Source organism: Sciurus carolinensis, chromosome X, assembly GCF_902686445.1.
Source record: "Sciurus carolinensis chromosome X, mSciCar1.2, whole genome shotgun sequence".
Classification (NCBI taxonomy): domain Eukaryota; kingdom Metazoa; phylum Chordata; class Mammalia; order Rodentia; family Sciuridae; genus Sciurus; species Sciurus carolinensis.
This window is the reverse complement of record NC_062232.1, coordinates 64,925,852-64,947,473: the sequence shown is the minus strand read 5'-3', so window position 1 is coordinate 64,947,473 and position 21,622 is coordinate 64,925,852. Positions and strand designations below refer to the sequence as shown.

At 32.7% G+C, this 21,622-nt stretch overlaps 1 protein-coding gene across 1 annotated transcript in view; it reads left to right on the top strand.

The window, feature by feature from the left end:
• Positions 1 to 21,622, top strand: part of Hdx (highly divergent homeobox) — a 127,361-nt gene that overhangs the window by 69,871 nt on the left and 35,868 nt on the right. The window contains exon 5 of the mRNA XM_047536614.1: positions 21,329 to 21,475. Coding sequence (XP_047392570.1) covers positions 21,329 to 21,475 — 147 coding nt within the window. The remainder of the gene's footprint in view (positions 1 to 21,328; positions 21,476 to 21,622) is intronic.

Sequence of the window (21,622 nt, the reverse complement as noted above, 5' to 3'; positions counted from 1 at the left end):
GTGTCATCTTAATTTATTTTGCCTATTGAAAGACCATGAACATTTACCTATGAATTTTCTTTTAAGAGTTTTGTAGTATTTATAGTTTTACAGTTCTTTTAAGAGTTTTAGGTCTTAGATTCATTCAGAGTTAATTTTTGTATGTGATGTGAGGTAGGAGTCCTGCTTCATTCTTTTGTTTGTGGTTATCTAATTGTTCCAGGATTCCTCAATGATTGGACTTACATAATTGTCAAAACTCAATTGACTGTAGAGGTATGGATTTATTATTGGACTATTAATTCTGTTTAATTGATCTATTTATCTTTGTGTCAATATTGCACTGTGTTGATGCACTTTTCCAATACATTTTTAAATGAAATTATGAGTTCTCCAAAATTATTTTTCTCCTTTAAGTTTATTTTGACAATTCATAATTTATTGAAATTTTATATAATTTTGGGGTTCAGCTCTTCTAGTTCTGCAAAAATTGTAGTTGAGACATTGATAAGAATTGCATTGAATCTATAAATTGCTTTGGAAAAAAAATTGGCTTCTTAATAATATCAAGTCTTCCAATCTATGAAAATAAGATGTCTTATTTAGGTCTTTTATTATTACTATTAACAGTTATTTTTTTTTAAATTTTTAAGTCTTGAACCTCTTTGGTTGTATTTCTTCTTAAATATTTATTCTTTTTGATGCAATTGTAAATGGAATGACTTTCATAATTTTTTTCTTCTGCTTGTTCAATGTTAGCAGATAGAATCAATTTCGTGCAATGATTTTGTATTTTACAACTAGGCTAAATGTGTTCATTACATCTTAGAGGTTCTTTTGTGTATTGTTTGGAATTATATATGCATAGGATCAGTTCACCCACCAATAAATATTATTTTTTCCCAACTTGGATGCTCTTTTGCTTCTTTTTTTTAAGTTTTCCTGTATTTTTCTTCCTAATAATACTGGTTTGAACTTTTAGTATAATGTTGAAAAGAAGTGGTGAAAACAGGAGATCATAGTGTAGTTCCTGATCTTGGAAAAATTTCCATTTCTCACTATTGAGTATACTACTAGCAGAATTTTTCATGAATTCCTTTAATGAAGTTGAAGTTTCTTCTGTTATGGTGTCTTGAGTATTCTTAGTCAAGTGTGTAGAATATTGTTGCATGCTTTTCTAGCACCAGTTGACATGGTCATGTGTTATTATTCCCCTTAATTCCATTAACGTGGTTTGTTATATGATTGATGTTTGTATGATGAACCACCCTGACATTTCTTGGGTAAATCCAGGTTAATTATACAGCATAATTCTTTACTATGCTACTGAATTCCATTTTTATTATTTGTTTGAAGAATTTTATATATGTATTCTTAGGAGATGTTTGTATCTAGTTTTCTTGTGATATTTTTATCTAGCTTGGGTATCAGAATAATACTGTTCTCAAAGAATGACTTAGAAGTGTGACCTTCTATTCAATGTTTTGGAAGAACTTGAATATTGATATTAATTCTTTTTTAAGTAAGTGTTTGGTATAATTCACCATTGAAACCTTATGGTAGTCTTGGTGTTTTTCTTTTTTTGTTTGTTTGTTTGTTTGCTTGTTCATTTGTTCTTATTCAGAGGTGTTGATTATAGATTTGATTTCATCTTTACCTGTTATTGATTCGTTCAGATTTTTTATTTTTCTAAATTTTGTTTCTCAAAATTTATCCATTTCTTTAAGTCTCCCTAAATCACAACATATAATTATTCATAGTAGTCCCTTATGATACTTGTATTTAATTCTAGAGTACATGTGCATGGCACCAGCATTAGTTCAGTTCTGATAAGGACCTCATAGCAGCTGGCAACACATTGGAAAAGGCAAGTGCAAGAGGAAGAAATCACTGGGTGAGACAAAAAACCATACAGGAAATGACATGTTTTTAAGGCAACCAAAATAGGACTTAGTTTGGGTAATTAAATGACATGAGCTACCTTAACAACGTCAGTTTAAATCTATAAATATTTTACATATATTGTCAAAGTAATTATGTTTTTTCTCTTCCACCTGATATTTTGGGTAAATGCAGTGATGGCAGGATAATTTCCTTCCATATAGATATTTTATTCAATCAAACATTGTCTTATACCTTCTGTGAAATCAAATTTCAAATCTTTTTGATCATATATGTTTTATACACATTGCAGAATTTTTCACATTCACAGAAAATAACACAGGTCATACCTCGTGATACACTTTTTGGAGTTTTGATACATTTTACAAGAGCATAACTCATTTTTAGATTTTTTTTATTGTAAACAAATGGGATACATGTTGTTTCTCTGTTTGTACATGGCATAAAGGCATACCATTTGTGTAATCATAAATTTACATAGGGTAATGTTGTTCGATTCATTCTGTTATTTTTTCCCTTCTCCCTACCCCTTCCACCCCTCTTTTCCCTCTATACAGTCCTTTCTTCCTCCATTCTTGCCCCCCTCCCTAACCCTAACTCTAACCCTAACACTAACCCCTCCCACCCCCCATTATGTGTCATCATCCACTTATTAGCGATATCATTCATCCTTTGGTTTTTTGAGATTGGCTTATCTCACTTAGCATGATATTCTCCAATTTCATCCATTTGCCTGCAAATGCCATAATTTTATCATTCTTTATGGCTGAGTAATATTCCATTGTATATATATACCACATTTTCTTTATCTATTCATCAATTGAAGGACATCTAGGTTGGTTCCACAATCTGGCTATTGTGAACTGAGCAGCTATGAACATTGATGTGGCTGTATCTCTTTAATAATGCTGATTTTAAGTCCTTTGGGTATAGGCCAAGGAGTGGGATAGCTGGGTCAAATGGTGGTTCCATTCCAAGTTTTCTAAGGAGTCTCCACACTGCTTTCCAGAGTGGCTGCACTAATTTGCAGCCCCACCAGCAATGTATGAGTGTACCTTTCTCCCCACATCCTCTCCAACACCTATTGTTGCTTGTATTCTTGATAATCGCCATTCTAATTGGGGTGAGATGGAATCTTAGGGTGGTTTTGATTTGCATTTCTCTTATTACTAGAGATGTTGAACATTTTTCCATATGTTTGTTGATTGCTTGTAGATCTTCTGTGAAGTGTCTATTCATTTCCTTAGCCCATTTGTCAATTGGATTATTTGCATTCTTGGTGTAGAGTTTTTTGAGTTCTTTATAGATTCTGGGGATTAGTGCTCTATCTGAAGTATGATTGGCAAAGATTTTCTCCCCTCTGTAGGCTCTTTCTTTGTATTGCTGATAGTTTCCTTTGCTGAGAGAAAGCTTTTTAGTTTGAATCTATCCCAGTTATTGATTCTTGCTTTTATTTCTTGTGCTATGGGAGTCCTGTTGAGGAAGTCTGGTCCTAAGCCGACATGTTGAAGCTCTGGACCTACTTTTTCTTCTAAAGTACAGTAGATCTTTACTGTACTTTGGTTCAGTAAGATTAAACCGTAAGAACAAAAAAGGACTTATAAAATTCAATGAGATTAGAGGAAAGAGGAATTTAAGAGGTCAGTGACTATTGAGGTTCATATTTTTATTACAGACTACTTGGTTATACATGGGTTTTAGTGGAGGCAAACACATGTTTGTAAACCATACTCTTAAATATTTATGTACCACATAAATACTTCATACACACATAGCAGTGTTCATTCGTTGGCTGACAAAAGATCCTATGTTTTGGAAGGTTTGCTACCAATTTCTCTTATTTAAGGTTATGCAAAAAGTTATTTTCATTAAGTATATTTTAAAATTGCATATTTTACATGAATATGCATAACTTGATGACTATTCATGATGCCAAAGATGTACTTAATATATAAAAATATAACACTTTCTGCTTTTGAATTAAAGATTATGAAAAATATGTAAAGTCACCTAAGTTTTATTTAGTGCTCAACTACTTAATTTGTTACTATGATAACCTCTTTTTTAAAAATTTTTATTCATGTATATAATTATACAGAATAGTGGGTTTCATTGTAACTTATTTTACATGACATAAGATAATTTGATTAGTTTCAATACCCAGTATGTTTCCTCTTCCTCCCCACCTTCCTTTACCCTTGTATCTCCCTTCTATTGTCATGAGAACAACTTCTTTGTTTTTACTCTCTAGTTCCCACATATGAGACATAACTTACAACAATTTTATTTTTGTGTTTAGTTTATCTCTTTTTTTCTATAAATTTACAACTTCCCTTCTGCTTTATGTCTCAACAGTGGCTGTTCTGCTGTATCTATACATTCCAAGCCATCCACATGCTTATTCTATTATATCAACAAGAGAATTCGTTCAAATTACATTTTGGTGTGAGTTTCCTATTTTGATTTATTTCACCTAATCTCTTTTCAATTTTATTAATGAGTAAAGGAAAAATGGAGGAATACTCTCAGTGTCTAAGAGCTGCTGGAAGTTAGCAGTAGTAGTTCTGGTGGAAATGGGTACCTGACTAGGTGTCATATTGCAGGAGCTAGCAGCAGATTCCCCTCAGCTCAAGAATTTTGCTGTAGGGTAACAGTCCCTGATACTTAAGTTGCACAACAAACGAGGTTCTTCAAAGAGCACATAGAAGCAAGCAGTACCAAAGATGAACCTGAGATGCCATCACTGAGGGATTTCTGAAAAAGACAATGAAACTCTGTGTTCCTATAAATGGTGAAATGATACTGACAAGGCAGGAATTCAGACACTTTCCACGGTTAGCTATAATCCAAGTGACATATGTGCTCCACAGTGGCTATGACTCAAATGTAAATAGTAAAAATGTAAATCACAAACATGGTTTGAATATGTGCAGTGTATAATTTCTAAAAGATTCAAAAAAGTAGGCAAGATGAAATACCTTTAACAGAGGCTGGAAAAATTCCATGCATGGCCAACTACAGCTGCTCTTTCTAGAAAAATAGGATATTCCCTCAGGTATCTGTGATTCTCCTTGTAAATGAACTTCCCCCCAATAGCACCTTGCACTTTTTTCTTGTTTAAGATAGAGGTGAGTGTGTTGGAGGAGGTAGATGTCACAAGGAGACTAATGTTTATTGAATCCCATGACTATGAGCCTGATTAATTTGTATAAGTTTTCTAATTTAATCATTTTAGCAATCCTATGCAAGAGGCAGTATCCATTTTAAAATAAAGAAACTAAGCCCCAGCAATTAATGAACTTGCCTAAAATTAAAAAAAGATTCTAATATAATTTAGGACTTTCTGAATTTCCACTATTTGACACTGAGGAGAAAAAGAAGAATCTATGTAATTTCTGACTTAATTTATGTTGTTGGAGAATATAAATTTTGTATGTATGTTAATATGATGAATTTCATTGTGTGATATTTTTTCCAGTTTACTCTTCAGAAATTATGCAGCAATTCTCTATTTATATTGAGGTTACTACTTGCTATGTTCAGAGAGGAAAAAAATTATTCAGTTTTATCCAAAAAATATGAGTCCATTTGTTTAGGGAGTTCCTTAAAAAGTATAGTTATCTGAATTCATTTTTTTTAAGCTTAGCTTTGATAATAGGGGGTTTTGCTTCACTTCTGCTTGTCAGTGGATATAAGTTTTCTCTTTGCATTTCTCTAATTACTAGAGATGTTGAATATTTTTTCATCTACTTGTTGAATGCTTGTGTATCTTCTTCTGTGAAGTGTCTTCTCATTTCCTTAGCCCATTTATTGATTGGGTTATTTGGGGTTTTTTGGTGTTAAGTTTTTTGAGTTCTTTATATTTTCCTGGAGATTAGTGCTGTATCTGATGTGGGTGTGGTAAATATTTTCTCCCACTCTGTAGGCTTGCTCTTCATGTTGTCGATTATTTCCTTTGCTGAGAAGAAGCTTTTAAGTTTGAATCCATCCCATTTATTGATTCTTGATTTTTATTTCTTGTACTTTAGGATTCTTATTAAGGACTCCTAAAGAATAAAATTATGGCATTTTCAGGTAAATGGATAGAGATGAAGAATATCATGCTAAGTGAAATAAGTCAATCCAATCCCAAAAAACCAAAGGCCAAATGTTTTCTCTGATATGTGGATACTGATTCATAAGAGGGGGGTAAGGGAAGAATGGAGGAATTTTGGATTGGGCAGAGGGGAGTGAGGGGAGGGGAGGTGGCATGGGTGTGGGAAAGATGGCGGAATGAGATAGATATCACTACCCTAGTCACATGTATGATTGCATGAATGGTATGACTCTACATTCTGTACAGAGAAATAAAAAGTTGTCCTCCATTCATGTACAATGAATCAAAATGCATCCTACTCTCATGTATAACTAATTTAGAATTAATAAAAATTAAAAAAAGTAAAAAGAAGTTTTCTATTTCCATTGCACTCCCCTGACAGAGCACTGCAACTAAAATGGCTTGTGAAACAAATAAAACGTTAGCTTGGCAATGCCAGTAGAAACTCTAGAGATCACTATTCATCTTTTAAGAAAAATCAAATGAAAAATAACAGGTAACTCAGTCTTAGAGCTCTTGCCTAACATGTACAAGGCCCTGGATTCAATCTCCATCACTAAAGGGACAAAAAGGTCAGCTAGTTCTCACATATGGTGCCTTTGGAATGGAGGTGGGCCAGGGATTTGGATGACAGTACAGATGGTTTCAAATCATGGTGGTTCAACTTATAATTATTTTTTAACAATTTATGATAGTGTAAAATAAATACACATTCAGTAGAAAATGCACTCACAATTTGAATTTTGATCTTCTCACAGAACAGCAAATATGTGGCAATATACATTTGATGATGCTGGGCAATATCAGCAAACTACAGTTCCGAGTTAGCCATTCAGTTATGAGGGTAAATAAAAAATACTTTACAGTGTAGATGTTGCTAAGCTATGACACTTAGTATGTTAGGTGTATTGAATTTATTTTTGCTTACAATATTTTTAACTTATGATGTGTTTACTGGCATGTAATGCCATTTGAAATCAAGGAACATCTATACTCCAGAGAGTAAAAAATCAAAAATACACCATACCCAGAGTAATCTATGCTATAAAACTGAGGGAATTTCTCAAGAATAGGTCACAAGTGGCCTTAGGATTATTAAACAGTTTGTGTTAGTAATGGTTCTCTTCAAAACCAGAACCAACATGATGAATGGAGACAAAGAAATGGCTTTCACATGTATAGAGGCAGAAGAGTATCAAGATCTGTATTTCTGCAAGCTCGAGACCCATAAGCACTGATGGGTAGTTTTGATCTGAGTTCAAAATCCTAATAAATAATAGATCTAATGAGTTACGTTTCAGGCCCAAAAAGACCAGCCTTAAGACCTATGAACTAATGTTTCAGTCTGAGTCCAAAGTCTAGACATAAGCAGTGGATCGTTTCAAAAGTCAGGAAGGATTTCATCATATTCAGACTTTCTGTTCAATTCTGATCTTTAGTTGAATGACCCACCCTGATTTTGGAGAACAATCTGATCAACTCAGTCTACTGATGTTACCCTCATACAGAAAGATCCACACAGACATACTCATAACAATGTTTGACACAATATCCGGGTACCTCACAGACTAGTCAACTTGGCATGTTAGATTAACCACCACAGGAACGTGTTTCAGAAAGTTAATGACCAGAAATTAATGGAACTAATGCAAAGTTAATATAAAAGGTAACTGCCTTATTTAAATGCAGTAATACCAGGAATATATTTTTAAACTCATGTAGTTTGATAACAAAAGCCAAATAACATGAAAAATAGTTTCTGAATAGGCATTTCTCTAGTTCACTTTTGCAAATGATCAATAAATATGAAAAAAATCTCAGCAGTGTGAAGAGAGAGCCTACAGAGTGGGAGAAAATCTTTGCCACACATACTTCAGATACAGCACTAATTTCCAGAATATATAAAGAATTCAAAAAACTTTACACCAAAAAGACAAATAACCCAATCAACAAATGGGCTAAGGAAGTGAGCAGACACTTCACAGAAGATCTACAAGCAATCAATAGGTATATGAAAAAATGTTCAACATGTCTAGTAATAAGAGAAATGCAAATCAAAACTACCCTAAGATTCCATCTCACCCCAATTAGAATGACAATTATCAAGAATACAAGCAACAACAGGTGTTGGCGAGGATGTGGGGAAAGATGATTTCAATACATTGCTGGTGGGGCTGCAAATTAGTGCAGCCACTCTGGAAAGCAGTGTGGAGATTCCTTAGAAAACATGGAATGGAACCACCATTTGACCCAGCTATCCCACTACTTGGTCTACACCCAAAGGACTTAAAATCAGCATACTACAGTAATGCAGCCACATCAATATTTGTAGCAGCTCAATTCACAATAGCTAGATTGTAGAACCAACCTAGATGCCCTTCAATAGATGAATGGATAAAGAAACTGTGGTATATATACTCAATGGAATATTACTGAGCCATAAAGAAGAATAAAATTATGGCATTTGCAGACAGATGAATGAAGTTGGAGAATATCATGTTAAGTGAGATAAGCCAATCCCCAAAATCCAAAGGACGAATGATCTCTCTAATAAGCAGATGATGATACATAATGGGGGGTGGGAGGGAGGCAAGAATGGAGGAAGGATGGATCGTATAGAGGGAAAAGAGGGTGTGGGAGGGATGGGGAGAAGGAAAAATAACCGAATGAGACAAACATCATTACCCTATGTGCATGTATGATTACACAAATGGTATGACTCTACTTAATGTACAACCAGAGAAACAAGTTGTACCCCATTTGTTTTCAATGAATCCAAATAAATAAATTATAAAATAAAAAAATATGAAAAAATGCTCAAAAACACTAACATCAAGGAAAAGCAAATTAAAATCACAGTGTTAGATTACCTAACACCTATTGGCATAGCTACTATAATATACAAACACACATGCACACACACACACACACACACACACACACACACACAGAAAATAGCAAGTGTTGGTGAGGATTTGGAAAAGTATAACCAATTTATTCTGTTGGTGGGAATATAAAATGGTATATATTCTATGGAAAAACAATATGAATGTTCCTCAAAAATTCAAGATTGAATTACAATATGATCCAGCAGCTCAACTGTTGTGAATGTATTCAAAAGAATTAAGGGCAGTTTCTTGAAAAAATATTTGTACATCTATATTCATACCAATAATTTTCATAATAGTCAAAAGGTAAAAATAACCCATTTCAATTGATGGGTGAATGGAAGATCAAAAATGTGCTGCATGCATTCAATTGAATATTGTTCAGCCTTTAAAAAGATGAAAATTATTTTATCAATTGTACAAATCTTCTTCTGGATACTTGGGTCTTCCAAGTACAGGATCATATCATTTGCAAATAGTGATAATCTGACTTATTCCTTTCCTATACTAATCCCTCTTATTTCCTTCTCTTACCTCATTGCTGTGACTACTATTACAATAATATATTGAATAGGAGTAGTGAGAGTGGACATTCCTGACTTCTTCCTTATTTTACAGGAAATATTTTCAGTCAAATAGATCAAATAACCAGTACAAAATAACATATAAAAATCAATAACTTCCCCCCATACTTTGGTGCATTATATTTATACACAATTGTGAGATTCGTTGTTACATATTCATCTGTACACATTATTTAAAAATATAATTTGGCAAATATCATTCCCCAGTATATCCCATTTCTCTTTCCTCCTCCCTCACTCTAGTCCCTTTGGTTCCTTTGTTCTACTGATAACTCTCTCTCTCTCTCTCTCTCAAAAGCAATATATTTAATATACACCAATAATGAATCTTTTCAGAAATATTTCAGGGAAACACTTCCTTTCACAATATGTACCAAAAATTAATTATCTAGCAATAAATATAACCAAGTGAAAGGCCTGTACTGCAAGTGTCATGGAACACTGAAAAAGAAATTAGAGAAGACACTAGAAATGGAAGTATTCCCCATGTTCTTGGATATGCAGAGTTAATATAAAATTCCCATTACAAAAATACGGATATATATATTAAATGCAATCCCCATCAAGATACCAATGACATTCTCTGCATAAATAAAAAATCCAAAATTCATGTAGAAATGTAAAATATCCAAAATATCAAAAGCTATTCTGAGCAATAAGAGCAAAGCTAGAGGCATTACAGTTTCTGACTTCGATTTATACTACAGAGCTATATTAAAAAAATGCATGGTACTGACATAAAAAATAGACACATAGACCAATGGAATATATTAGAAGACACACAGACAAACCCACAGAGATACAGTCACCTCATCTTTGACAAATGTGACACAAAGATATATTAGAAGAAAGACAGCTTTTTAAAACAAATGATGCTTGGAAAGTGTGATATTCATATTAGAAGAATAATTAGATTCATGTCTCTCACCCTGGACAAAATTCAACCCATAGTGGATCAAAGCCTTAGGAATCAAACCAGAAGTTTTGAAACGCCTGAAGAGGACATAGGATAAGTATTCCATTATAAAGGCACAGGCATCAGCTTCCTCAATGAGATCCGTAAATTTATGGAGATAAAACCAAGAATTAATAAATGAAGTGGCATCAAATTTACAAAGCTTCAGGAGCTGCGTCCAGTGGTGCACACATGTAATCCCAGTGGTTCAAGAGGCTGAGGCAGAAGTATCACGAGTTCAAATCCAGCCTAAGTAATTTAGCGAGGCTGTAAGCAACACAGTCAGACCATGTCTCTAAAAAAAAAATCTAAAAGAGGACTGGGGATGTAGTTGCATGGTTAGGTGCCTCTGGGTTCACCCCTGTTCAAAAAAAAAGATATTAAAAAGCTTCTGCACAACAAAGGAAACAAGAGCATGAAGGGAGAGTTTACAGAATAGGAAAATTTGTTGCTGGATACTTTTCTGACTGAGGATTAATGTTCAGAATATATAAGGAACTAAAAAAATTAACACCAAACCCCAATCAATAAATGGACAAATGAACTAAACAGAAATTCCTCAAAAGAAATACAGATAATCAACAAATATATGAAAAAAGTATTCAATGTCTTTAGCAATCAGGGGAATGCAAATCAATATTACACGGAGATTTCATCTTCCTCCATCTAGAATGATAATCATTAAGAATTCAAATAATAGTAAATACTATTGAGCATGCAGGAAAAAAGGAATACTAATACACTGTTGATGGGATTGTAAATGTGTTCAACTAAGGAAATCAGTATGGGGGTTCCTCAAAAGACTAGGAATGGAATCACCAAATGACCCAGTTGTAAGAGAGATTGGTATTTATCCAAAAGAACTAAAATCAGCATACTATAGTAATACATACATATCTATATTTATAGTAGCACAATTCACAATAGCCAAGTTGTGGAACTAACCTAAGTGTCCATCAGCAGTCGAATGAATGAATAAAAGGTGGTATATATACACAATGGGGTTTTATTCAGCCATCAAGAAAAATGTAAGTATCATTTGCAGGAAAATGCGTGGAACTGGAGAAAATCATGCTGAGTGGAATTGGTCATACTCATAAATTTCAAAGGTCATATTTTTTTCTCTTATATATACAAATTAAACAGAAAATAGGAAAGAAAAGGGACCTCATGAGAATAGAAGAGAGATCAGTGGAGTAGAGAAAGGGGTACAAGGGAGGAGAGGAGAAAAAGTGGGATACATGGGAATGAAATGACAAAATTATGAATTGTGCATGTATGAACATATCACAGTGAATCTCAATATGTGTATAATTATAACAACAATTTTAAAAAGAAGAAAATTCTGACATATGCTACAATGTGGATGAACTTTGAGGACATGATGCTAAATGACATTATTCAGTTACGAAAAGATAAATACTTAGAATTCCACTTAAATGAACTATCAAATGCAGTTAAAAACATAAAACCAATATGTGAAATGCCCATTGCCACAGGATGAAGAAATGCGGAGTTGCTTAATCTTTATGAAAAATTTCTAGATATTGGTTGCACAGTGTAAATGTAGTATGTTTAACACCATTGAGTTGCACCCATAAAGTGTGTAAAAGTGGTTTATATTATAAATACTTTACACCATTTGTAAAAGAAATTTAGTCAGATTAGACTTTTCTCCCGGAAAAAGTCATGAAAGAGGATTCTTTATGAGGTCTTGATATTCAGTCAGAAGACATTTTCACTGAAAACAGGGTTGATAGAAATAGAATGGAATGATATACAGTATAATGTTTTGAAAAGTCATATGCGCAATATAAATTGCAAATATATTGCTAAAAATAGAAAAATGTACTTGACATGATTTAAATATATCATTGTTTACAAAAAAGATACCATTTGTTTTGTGCAGTTGTATTCACTGGGGCATAGAAACTTTAAAAATAAAATAAAGAAAACTATGATTTTTTTGACAATTATTATTGTTATTATTGACACATTAATTTTAATTCATTGTTGTATTTCTGCACTTGCATGCATTGTTCATTTATCATGTCTATCCATCCCTCTTTCACTTTCCCCACTCCCTTTCCATTCCCTAGTAAACTCTCTTCTACTTTCGATCCACAATTTTTTAGTTGCCCTCATATGAGAGAGAATATTACAATACTTTTCTATGTCACATTTATTCCAGCAGCATGATGTCTTACAATTCTCTCCATCTTGTTTCAGATGACAAGATTTCATTCTACTTTATGGTTGAATAATACTCCATTGTGCATGTATACCATATTTTCTATATTCACTCATCTGTTGATGGGTGCCTAGTTTGATTCCACAAGTTAGCTATTGTAAATAGGGTCACAATAAATGTGAGCATACTGGTATCTCTTTTTTATTCTGGTTTCATATTCTTTGGAATTATATTCAGGATTGGTATAGCTAAATGGTATGGTAGTTCTATTTTTTATTTTTTAATGTTACTCCATATTGCCTTCTGAAGGCACTTTACAATTTATATTAACAACAATGGTGAATAAAGGTTCTCTTTTCTATACATCCTTGTCTTATTTTTAATTTTTTTCATAGTACACATTCATATTGAGCTGAAATATTATTAACTCATTTTGATTTGTATTTCCATGGTGGATTATGATATTGAGCATATTTTCATGTATTTATTAGCCATTTATATTTCTTCTTTTGAGAAATGTTTCTTCAGATCATGTGCCCATTTTTAATTGGATTCTTTGTTTTTCTGACATGAGGCTACTTGAGTGCTTTATGTATTGTGGATTTTAACCCTCTATCATGTGAGTAGCAATATTTTCATTTATTCTGTAGGTTGTCTCCTCACTCTGCTGTTTGTTTCCTTTGCTGGGCTAAAGCTTTTTAACTTCATGTACAATCATTTGTCAATTCTTGTTTTTTATTACCTGGTCTATTGGAATCTTATCCAGAAAATTATTGCCTTTACCAATATCTTGAAGGGTTTTCCCTATGTTTCCCTCTAGTAGTTTCAGAGATTAAGGACTTACATTAAAGTTTTTAATCCATTTGAGTTGATTTTTATGCAGGGTGAGAGATAGTGGTCAAGTTTCCACCTTCCACATGGGCATGCATACCCAGTTTTCCCAGATCCTTTGTTAAAGAAGCTGTCTTTTATCCAATGTTATGTTTGTTTCATGTTTGTTGAGAATCAGTTGACTGTAGGTGTACAATTTTATTTACATGTTCTCTTCTGTTCCATTGGTCTATTTGTCTATTTTTGTGTCAATATGCTGTTTTTGCTACTGTGGCTCTGTAGCATGTCTTCAAATCAGGAATTGTGATACCTCCAGTCTTGTTTGTTTCTCTCAGGTTTTCTTAGGCTATTCTGGGTCTTTTGTGTTTCCATATGAATTTTGCAATTTTTTTGTAGTTATGTGAAAAATGTTATTGATTATTTTGTTGGAAATTGCATTGAGTCTGTAGATAAATTTTGGTAACATGGATATTTTAACAATATTTATTCTTCTGATCCATAAACATGACAGAGCTCTCCATCTTCTATACCTAATTGTTCAGTGATTTTATCATGAAGATATGTTGAATTTTATTGGAGACTTTTCTGCATCTATGAAGGTGATCAAGTGATTTTTGTCATTTGTTCCTTATATATGTGATGTATTATGTTTATTGATTGGTGTGTGGAGAAGCATCCTTGCATCTCCGAAATGAACTGTGGAATGATCTTTTCAATGTGCTGTTGAATTTGGTTTGCTGGTGTGCTATAGATGATTTTCACATCTATGTTGTTCAGTACATAGTTTTCTTTTTTCATTGTGACCTTGAAAGATTTGGGTAATCGGGTAATGATGTCCTCGTAGAGTGTGTTTGGATGGGTTCCTTCCCTTTCTATTTTGTGGAATAGTTTGAAAAGCATTATTGTTGTGTATACTTTAAAAGTTTGATAAATTTCAACACTGGAACTGTCTCATCCTTTTCCTTTACTTGGAAGTCTTTTTATTGCTATTTCAATATCCTAATTTCTTGTCAGTCTTTTCTGGTTTTTTATATCCTTTTGGTTCGATATTGGTGGGTCCTATGTGTGCATAATTGGTTCATTTCTTCTAAATTTCCTAGTGTTTTAGCATATACTTTTTTCAAAATAATCACTAATGATCTACTAAGTTTCCATGGCATTAATTGTAGTACCTCCTTTTTAGATCTAATTTGTTCTCTTTTCTTCTCTCTCTCTCCCCCTCTCTGTTAATTTAGCTAAAGATTTGTCAATTTTAAAAAATCTTTTCAATGAACAAACTCTTTGTTTCATTGATCCTTTGTATTATTCTTTTGTCTATTTCCTTTATTTATGCTTTAATCTTTATTGTTTTTTCCTTCTACTAATTTTCAGTATGGTTCATTTTTGCTTATGTAAGATCTTGAGATGCATCACTAGGTTGTGTATTTGAGATCTATTTTTTATGTAGACTCTTATTGATATTAACTTTCTTCTTAGTACTGCTTTTGTTTTATACAACTGATTTTTTATGTTTACTTTCCATTTTTGTTTCAAGAATTTTTAAATTTCCTTTATAACTTCCTCAGTTACCTCCATTCATGCAAAAGTGTGTTGTTCAATCTCCATCTATTTGTATAATTTCTAAAGTCTCTTGTGTTGTTGATTTCTAGTTTCATTCCATTGTGATCAGGAAAGATATAGGACATGATTTCAAATTTTAAAATTCGTTAATACCTGTTTCATGAACTAATGTATGGTCTATTCTGATGGAAAGAATATTTGTTCTATAGGTGTTGGGTGAAATGGGATGTAAATGTCTGTTAAGTCCATCTGATCTACAGTGTAATATAACTTTGTTTTTTCTTTGTAGATTTTTTACCAGACTGGTTGATCCATTGGTGAGAGTGTGGTATTGAAATTCCCCACTATTATTGTACAAAAGCCTGTATTTCCCTCTAAGTCTAATAGTATTTATTTTATTAGATTGGAAACTCCAATGTTAGGTACATATTAATTTACAATTGTTATATCTTAAGTAATTGATCCTTTGATCATTATAACTGACTTTCCTGGTTTCTTCTTATAGTTTTCATACTTGAGTCTGCTTTGACATATGCATAACTACTCCTGCTTCACTCTGCATTCTTTTTACTTATAATATTGTTTTCTATCCTTTCACTTTCAGTCTGTGTGTGTCCTTACCAGTGAAGTGAGTTTCTTGTAGGCAGCATAATTGTTGGCTCTTGTTTTTTAGTACATGCAGCCAGTCTGTGCATTTTAATTGGAGAATTAAGACCATTTGCATTCAGTGTTATTAATGATAGTTATGAATTGTGCATATCATTTTGTTGAATTTCTTCTTATTTTTTGAATGATCTTATTCCTCTTATTTATCTTTGTGGCTTGATGGTTTACCATACTGATACTGCTTGATCCCTTTATATTTCTCATATTTATATCTCTGGTTCTAATGGAATTTATACTTTCACATGCTATCGTGGTGGGAGTTCTCTTTCTTCCACTTCAGAATTCAGGACTCTCATAAGCATCTTTTGCAAGACTAGTCTGCTAATCATGAATTCCCTCAATTTTTGCTTATCTTGGAATCTGTTTATTTTTCCTTTGATTTTGAAGTATAACCTTTCTATGTGTAATAATCTTGGTTGAAATTATTTTCTTTTGGGACTTGCAATTTATCCATCCATGTCCTTCTGGCCTATAGTGTTTCTGCTGAGAAGTCTGCTATTAATCTAATGGAGTTACCTTTAAAAGTATCTTGGCAATTTACTTTTGCAGACTTTAAAATTCTTTGTCCTTAATGTCTCAAAAGCACTTCCAAGTTGTGTTACTGCAGTTAATGTACAGTATTCAAACAACCATCTTAATCATGGGCACCAAGTGCAATGCCTGCTTATCTGTGAGTAGCAGACCTCAGTACCCTGCTAGTGCACAGAATGATATAAAAAATTCAATCACATCTTCCTGTGGGAATCAGAGATGACACTACTCTCTTGTTATGACAAAGTCTGCCTCCCACAACCCTTGCTTGTTCATGCCATTTCCAAGTGCAACCTCATGTGGTCCTATGTAACATACAGTATTCCACAGCAGTAAGTATATGTAAGTAGTACAATCCTGTTGATCTTCTCTGACTCGTGTTGGGATATATGTTTTGGCCATCCTGATTACCCCAAGGCAATACTCCCTTCCTCACTAATGGGAAGAAAAGTTAGTATTCAAAACACACTAGTAGAAATAATACATCACGGTCATTGAAAATATAAAATAAGATATATGTGCATGGATATCTGTCTCAGCATTATTTTTGAATACAAATAACATAAAATAACTAAATGTCCAGTAATAAATAATGATATTGTATAGTATACATAAGATACAGCACATTTTAGCTAAAAATATTAGCTGCCCTTTATTTTTACTTTGTGAGATGTACACAAAATAAAAAACAACTACCACGTGATCTAGGAATTCCAGGTTTGAAGGTAGGATCTTCAAGAGTTTTCTACCCTTCCATGATATTTGCAGCATTATTCATGGTAACCAAAATATGGAAAAAAACTTAAATGTCCATTGAAAGATGAATGAATATGGAAAATATGGTGTGGGGGTGAACAATATACCATTTTATATATATATATATTTACTTGTATAAATATATATACATATATATACACACACACATAGTGTGTGTGTGTGTTAATTAACAAAAAAGTAAATCCTGTCATTAGTGACAACATGGATGAACCTGGAGGACATTATCCTCAGTGAAGGTAAGTCAGTCAAAAAATGACAAATGTGGCATTATTTTAAAATTTTTTTTCAGTTGTAGATGAACACATATCTTTATTTTATGTTTATTTACTTATATGTGTTGCTGAGGATCGAACCTGGTGCCCCACACATACTATACAAGCGCTCTACCTCTGAGCTACAACCACAACCCAAATACTGCATTATTTAACTTACATGAATCATCTTTTTAAGCAGTCAATTGTATAGAACCAGAGACTGGAAAAGTGGTTTGGGGAGAGGGAAATAGGTAGTATATATTTAGTGTATATGAAGTTTCACTTACATAGATTGAATAAGTGCTAGAGATTTTCCATACTACCTTGTGCCTATAATTTTTAGTAGCATATTGTACACTTAAATTTTTATTGAGAAGTTTAATCTCATGTTAAATGTTTTTACCACACAAACACACACACAAAGATTAAGGTACAGCTACCTACATTGATATGGAAAGTTTTCCATGGCACACTATTGAGTAAGCGGAAAAATTTGTAGTATAATCCATTTGTTTTGGTTTTCCCAAGTGTACATGTGCATTTTTATCCTGAAGTGTTACTGAGGAAATTACTAACAGTGGCTGTTTTTGGTGTCAGGATTGTTGTTTTGCAAGTAAGGAAGGGAGTGAGATTATAGCTCATTTTGTACCTTTCTGATTATTTGACTCTGTTTTGTATTAAGGGTTAAAGGCTTAGCTCACTACATAGCTTGTCCAAGGCCATGGGATTGATCTCCAGCACTGCAAAAATAACTAACTAAATAAATACAAGTAATACACATAATCCATACTAAGTAATGAGTTCATAATCTAGTGGAATGATGAATGAAATTTAACAAAATAAGTTTGACATCTCAACAGCATGAACTATCATCAAAAATGAGAATCTGCATAAGGAAGGGTAGTGAATGTGCATGGAAAAATAATGAAGGAAGCTGAAGGAAGTATTGCTTGAATTAGAAAACTTACTTCAAATTATAAAGGCTATGTAGCATATCAAATGGAGAAAAACTGAAAGCATTTCATCTAAAATCAGAATAAGACAAGGAGGTCCACTCTCACAATTTCTATTCCATATAGTTCTTGAAACTCTATCTAGAGCAATGTGCAAAAGAAGAAAATTAAAGGACACAAATAGGAAAATAAGAAGTCAAATTGTTTCCTGAGGACATGATCCTATATCTAGAAGACCCAAAAAACTCCACCAGAAGTCTTCTAGAGCTGATAAATGAATTCAGTAAAGTAACTTGATACAATATCAACATTGATAATTCAATATTTTCCTCTCTTTCAACAGTGACTCTGCTAATAGAAAATCAGGGAAATCATCCCATTCACAATAACCTCAAAGAAAATACATGTGAATTAATCTAACCAAGGAGGTGAAAGATCTCTACAATGAAAACTACAGATCACTGAACAAGGAAATATAATAAAATCTTAGAAGATGGCAAATCCTCCCATGTTCGTAGATGGGGAGAATTAATATTGTCAAAGTGGCCCTACTACCAAAAGCAATATACAGATTCAATGCAAGACCCATCAAAATACCAATTGTTGTCTTTCAAAAATTTCATCTAAATACAAATATATAGTTCACTTTCACATTTGCTAAGGCACATACTTAGTACAAGAATCTCTTCACCACTGTATCAGCATTATGTCACTTAAGTTTTTTTTTTAAATAAAAGCAAAGGACCAAATTCCCAGAAGTGTCATTGAGGTTGGTGAATAGACCAGAAGATTTGTTACATGGCAATATAAAGCGAGCAAAGTCACCAAAATTATCTGAAATTTTCTGATTACTTGATAACCAGAAAACCTCAGCTTTCACCTACATTTCCTGGGTTATTATAATGCTACTCTTTTCATGAAATCTACAAAATAAATGCCTCTCTACTTTACCTGAATCCACAGGCTTAGGCATCAGGATGCTCATAAACTAAAGGTGCTTGAGATTCCAACAGAAAGACAAAACTGACTTTAGCTTTGGGCGAACTTAGAGAAAACATTACTTTCTCCTTTAAATGTCCACTTTTTTTCCCTTTTCTAAATCAGTATTCAGTTTTAATTCTAATTGATTTTTATTACCTTATTTATTTTCTTAGTTAAAATATGCTCTTAGGGAGCTTTAAAAATAACTGCTCTTCTCCCATAAGCTTCTATTTAATAGGCATTGTCATAAGAGGTCGCCTTTAGCATTGCTAATGCTAAGACCCCAGCACATTTCTAGCAAATCAAATCAGGCTTTATTTAGTTCAATTTAAGGGATGAATCAGCGTTGCATGTCCTCTAAATGAATTACAAATTAATTGGCTGAGTGTGTTCAGTGTTCTGTTCATTATTCCCTCCATTCTGACAGAAATGCAGCTTAACCTGCAGGGGAAAATTTGGTGCAATGGAAAATTATGGGAATATTTTTGCTGGTTGTTTTGATGAATTATTTGAATCTTCCTAGAATTTTACATTGTTTATTTTGTTCTCAGTTTTGATAATTTTAGCTACACAACTATTGTGCAATTGATGCAAGATGAACACTTAATGTGATCGTCAGACTGTAAAAAACAAAAACAAAAACAAAAACAAAATAACTTAGGACTCTTCTTCTTGAGGAAAAAAATCTGAGATAATATGGTTTGATTCATTTATTTGGAACTTGTAATTTATTATTAGGAATTATATAAACACGTTACCCAGAGATTTTTTAAGTAGGGAGAAAAGATATATCTAATGATCGAATATATTAGTAGATGCATCCCTATTTGTACTGAACTAAAATTCATATATTGCTTTTCCTCCTCATGGCTAAAATTGATTTTCAAAGAGTTATAACTTTAAAAATACTTGTTCCTTTTGTTATTACATCATTTTTAGCTATGGTAATTTTTTAAAGTGATGAGTTATTGTTTTATATATCATTTTCCACCGTTACCCAAAACTGATTTAGTAAGGGTTCCACTTTAGTTGTCATTTAGAAAGGAAAGCCAACTATGGTTATAAAGTATGTGATGTCTAGTCTCTTTGTTGGCGCTAACACTGTCATCTTAGACAGAAGGCAACAACAGAAACTCACACCTCATGCTATGATTTGCAACATTTGTATTAAACTCACTCTTACTGTCTTAGTCTCAGTCTCTCTCTCTCTCTCTCTCTCTCTCTCTCACTTTCTCTTTTCTCTCCTCAGAAATATACACATACACAAACTTAGCAAGATATATACTTTTAATTAAAGTCCATTTTTGGATTTTTCTACCACCCTTTAGTTAATTGGAGAAGTCATAGGGAAAATGTCTCTACAAAAAATTAGAGTTATTTATATTTCTCACTCAGTCATGGACTCTCTATGCTCTATTAAATGAACCCTTTGACCTTTAATTCCTGAAACCTTATCAGAAAAATGGAGGTCATTATTCTATGGTGTTTCTGAATTACTTCCTACAAATGCCTCTAGGACTCATTGAATTAAAACAATGTATAAATCCCATAGATTATTGAATAACAAAAATCTTGAGAACAAAAAGGTTAGGCTTATTGTGAATATTTTTGAAGCTATAAATATGATTGCTTTCTTATAGCTATACTATCCTCTTAAATTTCCCCTATTTACCTTTTAAATTAAAAATAATATGATTAGGAGACCAATATCTAGGTTCGTATGGAAAATTTAGATTAATTTATCAAAAGGCAGTACACTGATGTAATCCTGACTTTATTTTTTAACCATGTGAATGTGAATGTGTATTATATAAAAAAAGAAGAAATATACATTACAATGTTAGTAGGTATTATTTACAAATTCTGGGTGATTTCAATTCTTATTTATCTACATTTTTGACAATGAACAAGTATTATTTGTGAATTGAAATCACTTAAAATCAACATTTCAAAATTTCTGTCAATTAAAAATCCAACTTCATCCTAGCACATCACATTATATTTTGGAAATAAATGAAAATACTCATTTTCAGAATGAGGGAAGACAGAGAAAGAATTGTAAAATATATTTACCTACTATTTTATGTTTAAAGTAACAGTATAGCTCACCTTAATGATCCTCACTGTAACACTGCTTCCTTTGATTATTCTGATTTTTAATTAAAATATATATTTTTCAGCTACAGGACCGCACTCAGTTCAGTGATCGAGACTTAGCCACCCTGAAGAAGTACTGGGACAATGGCATGACCAGCCTGGGCTCTGTTTGCAGAGAGAAGATTGAAGCTGTTGCAACTGAATTAAATGTTGATTGTGAAATAGTTCGGGTAAGGCATTTTTATCTATTGCCATGCTAGAGTTGAGTGGCATAAATGAAAGCTTCAAAACACCACATGAAGTGCTGAAAACAATGTCATCAATAAAATGAAAAGATAACCTACAGAATAATAGATATTTTTAAATTATGTATCTAA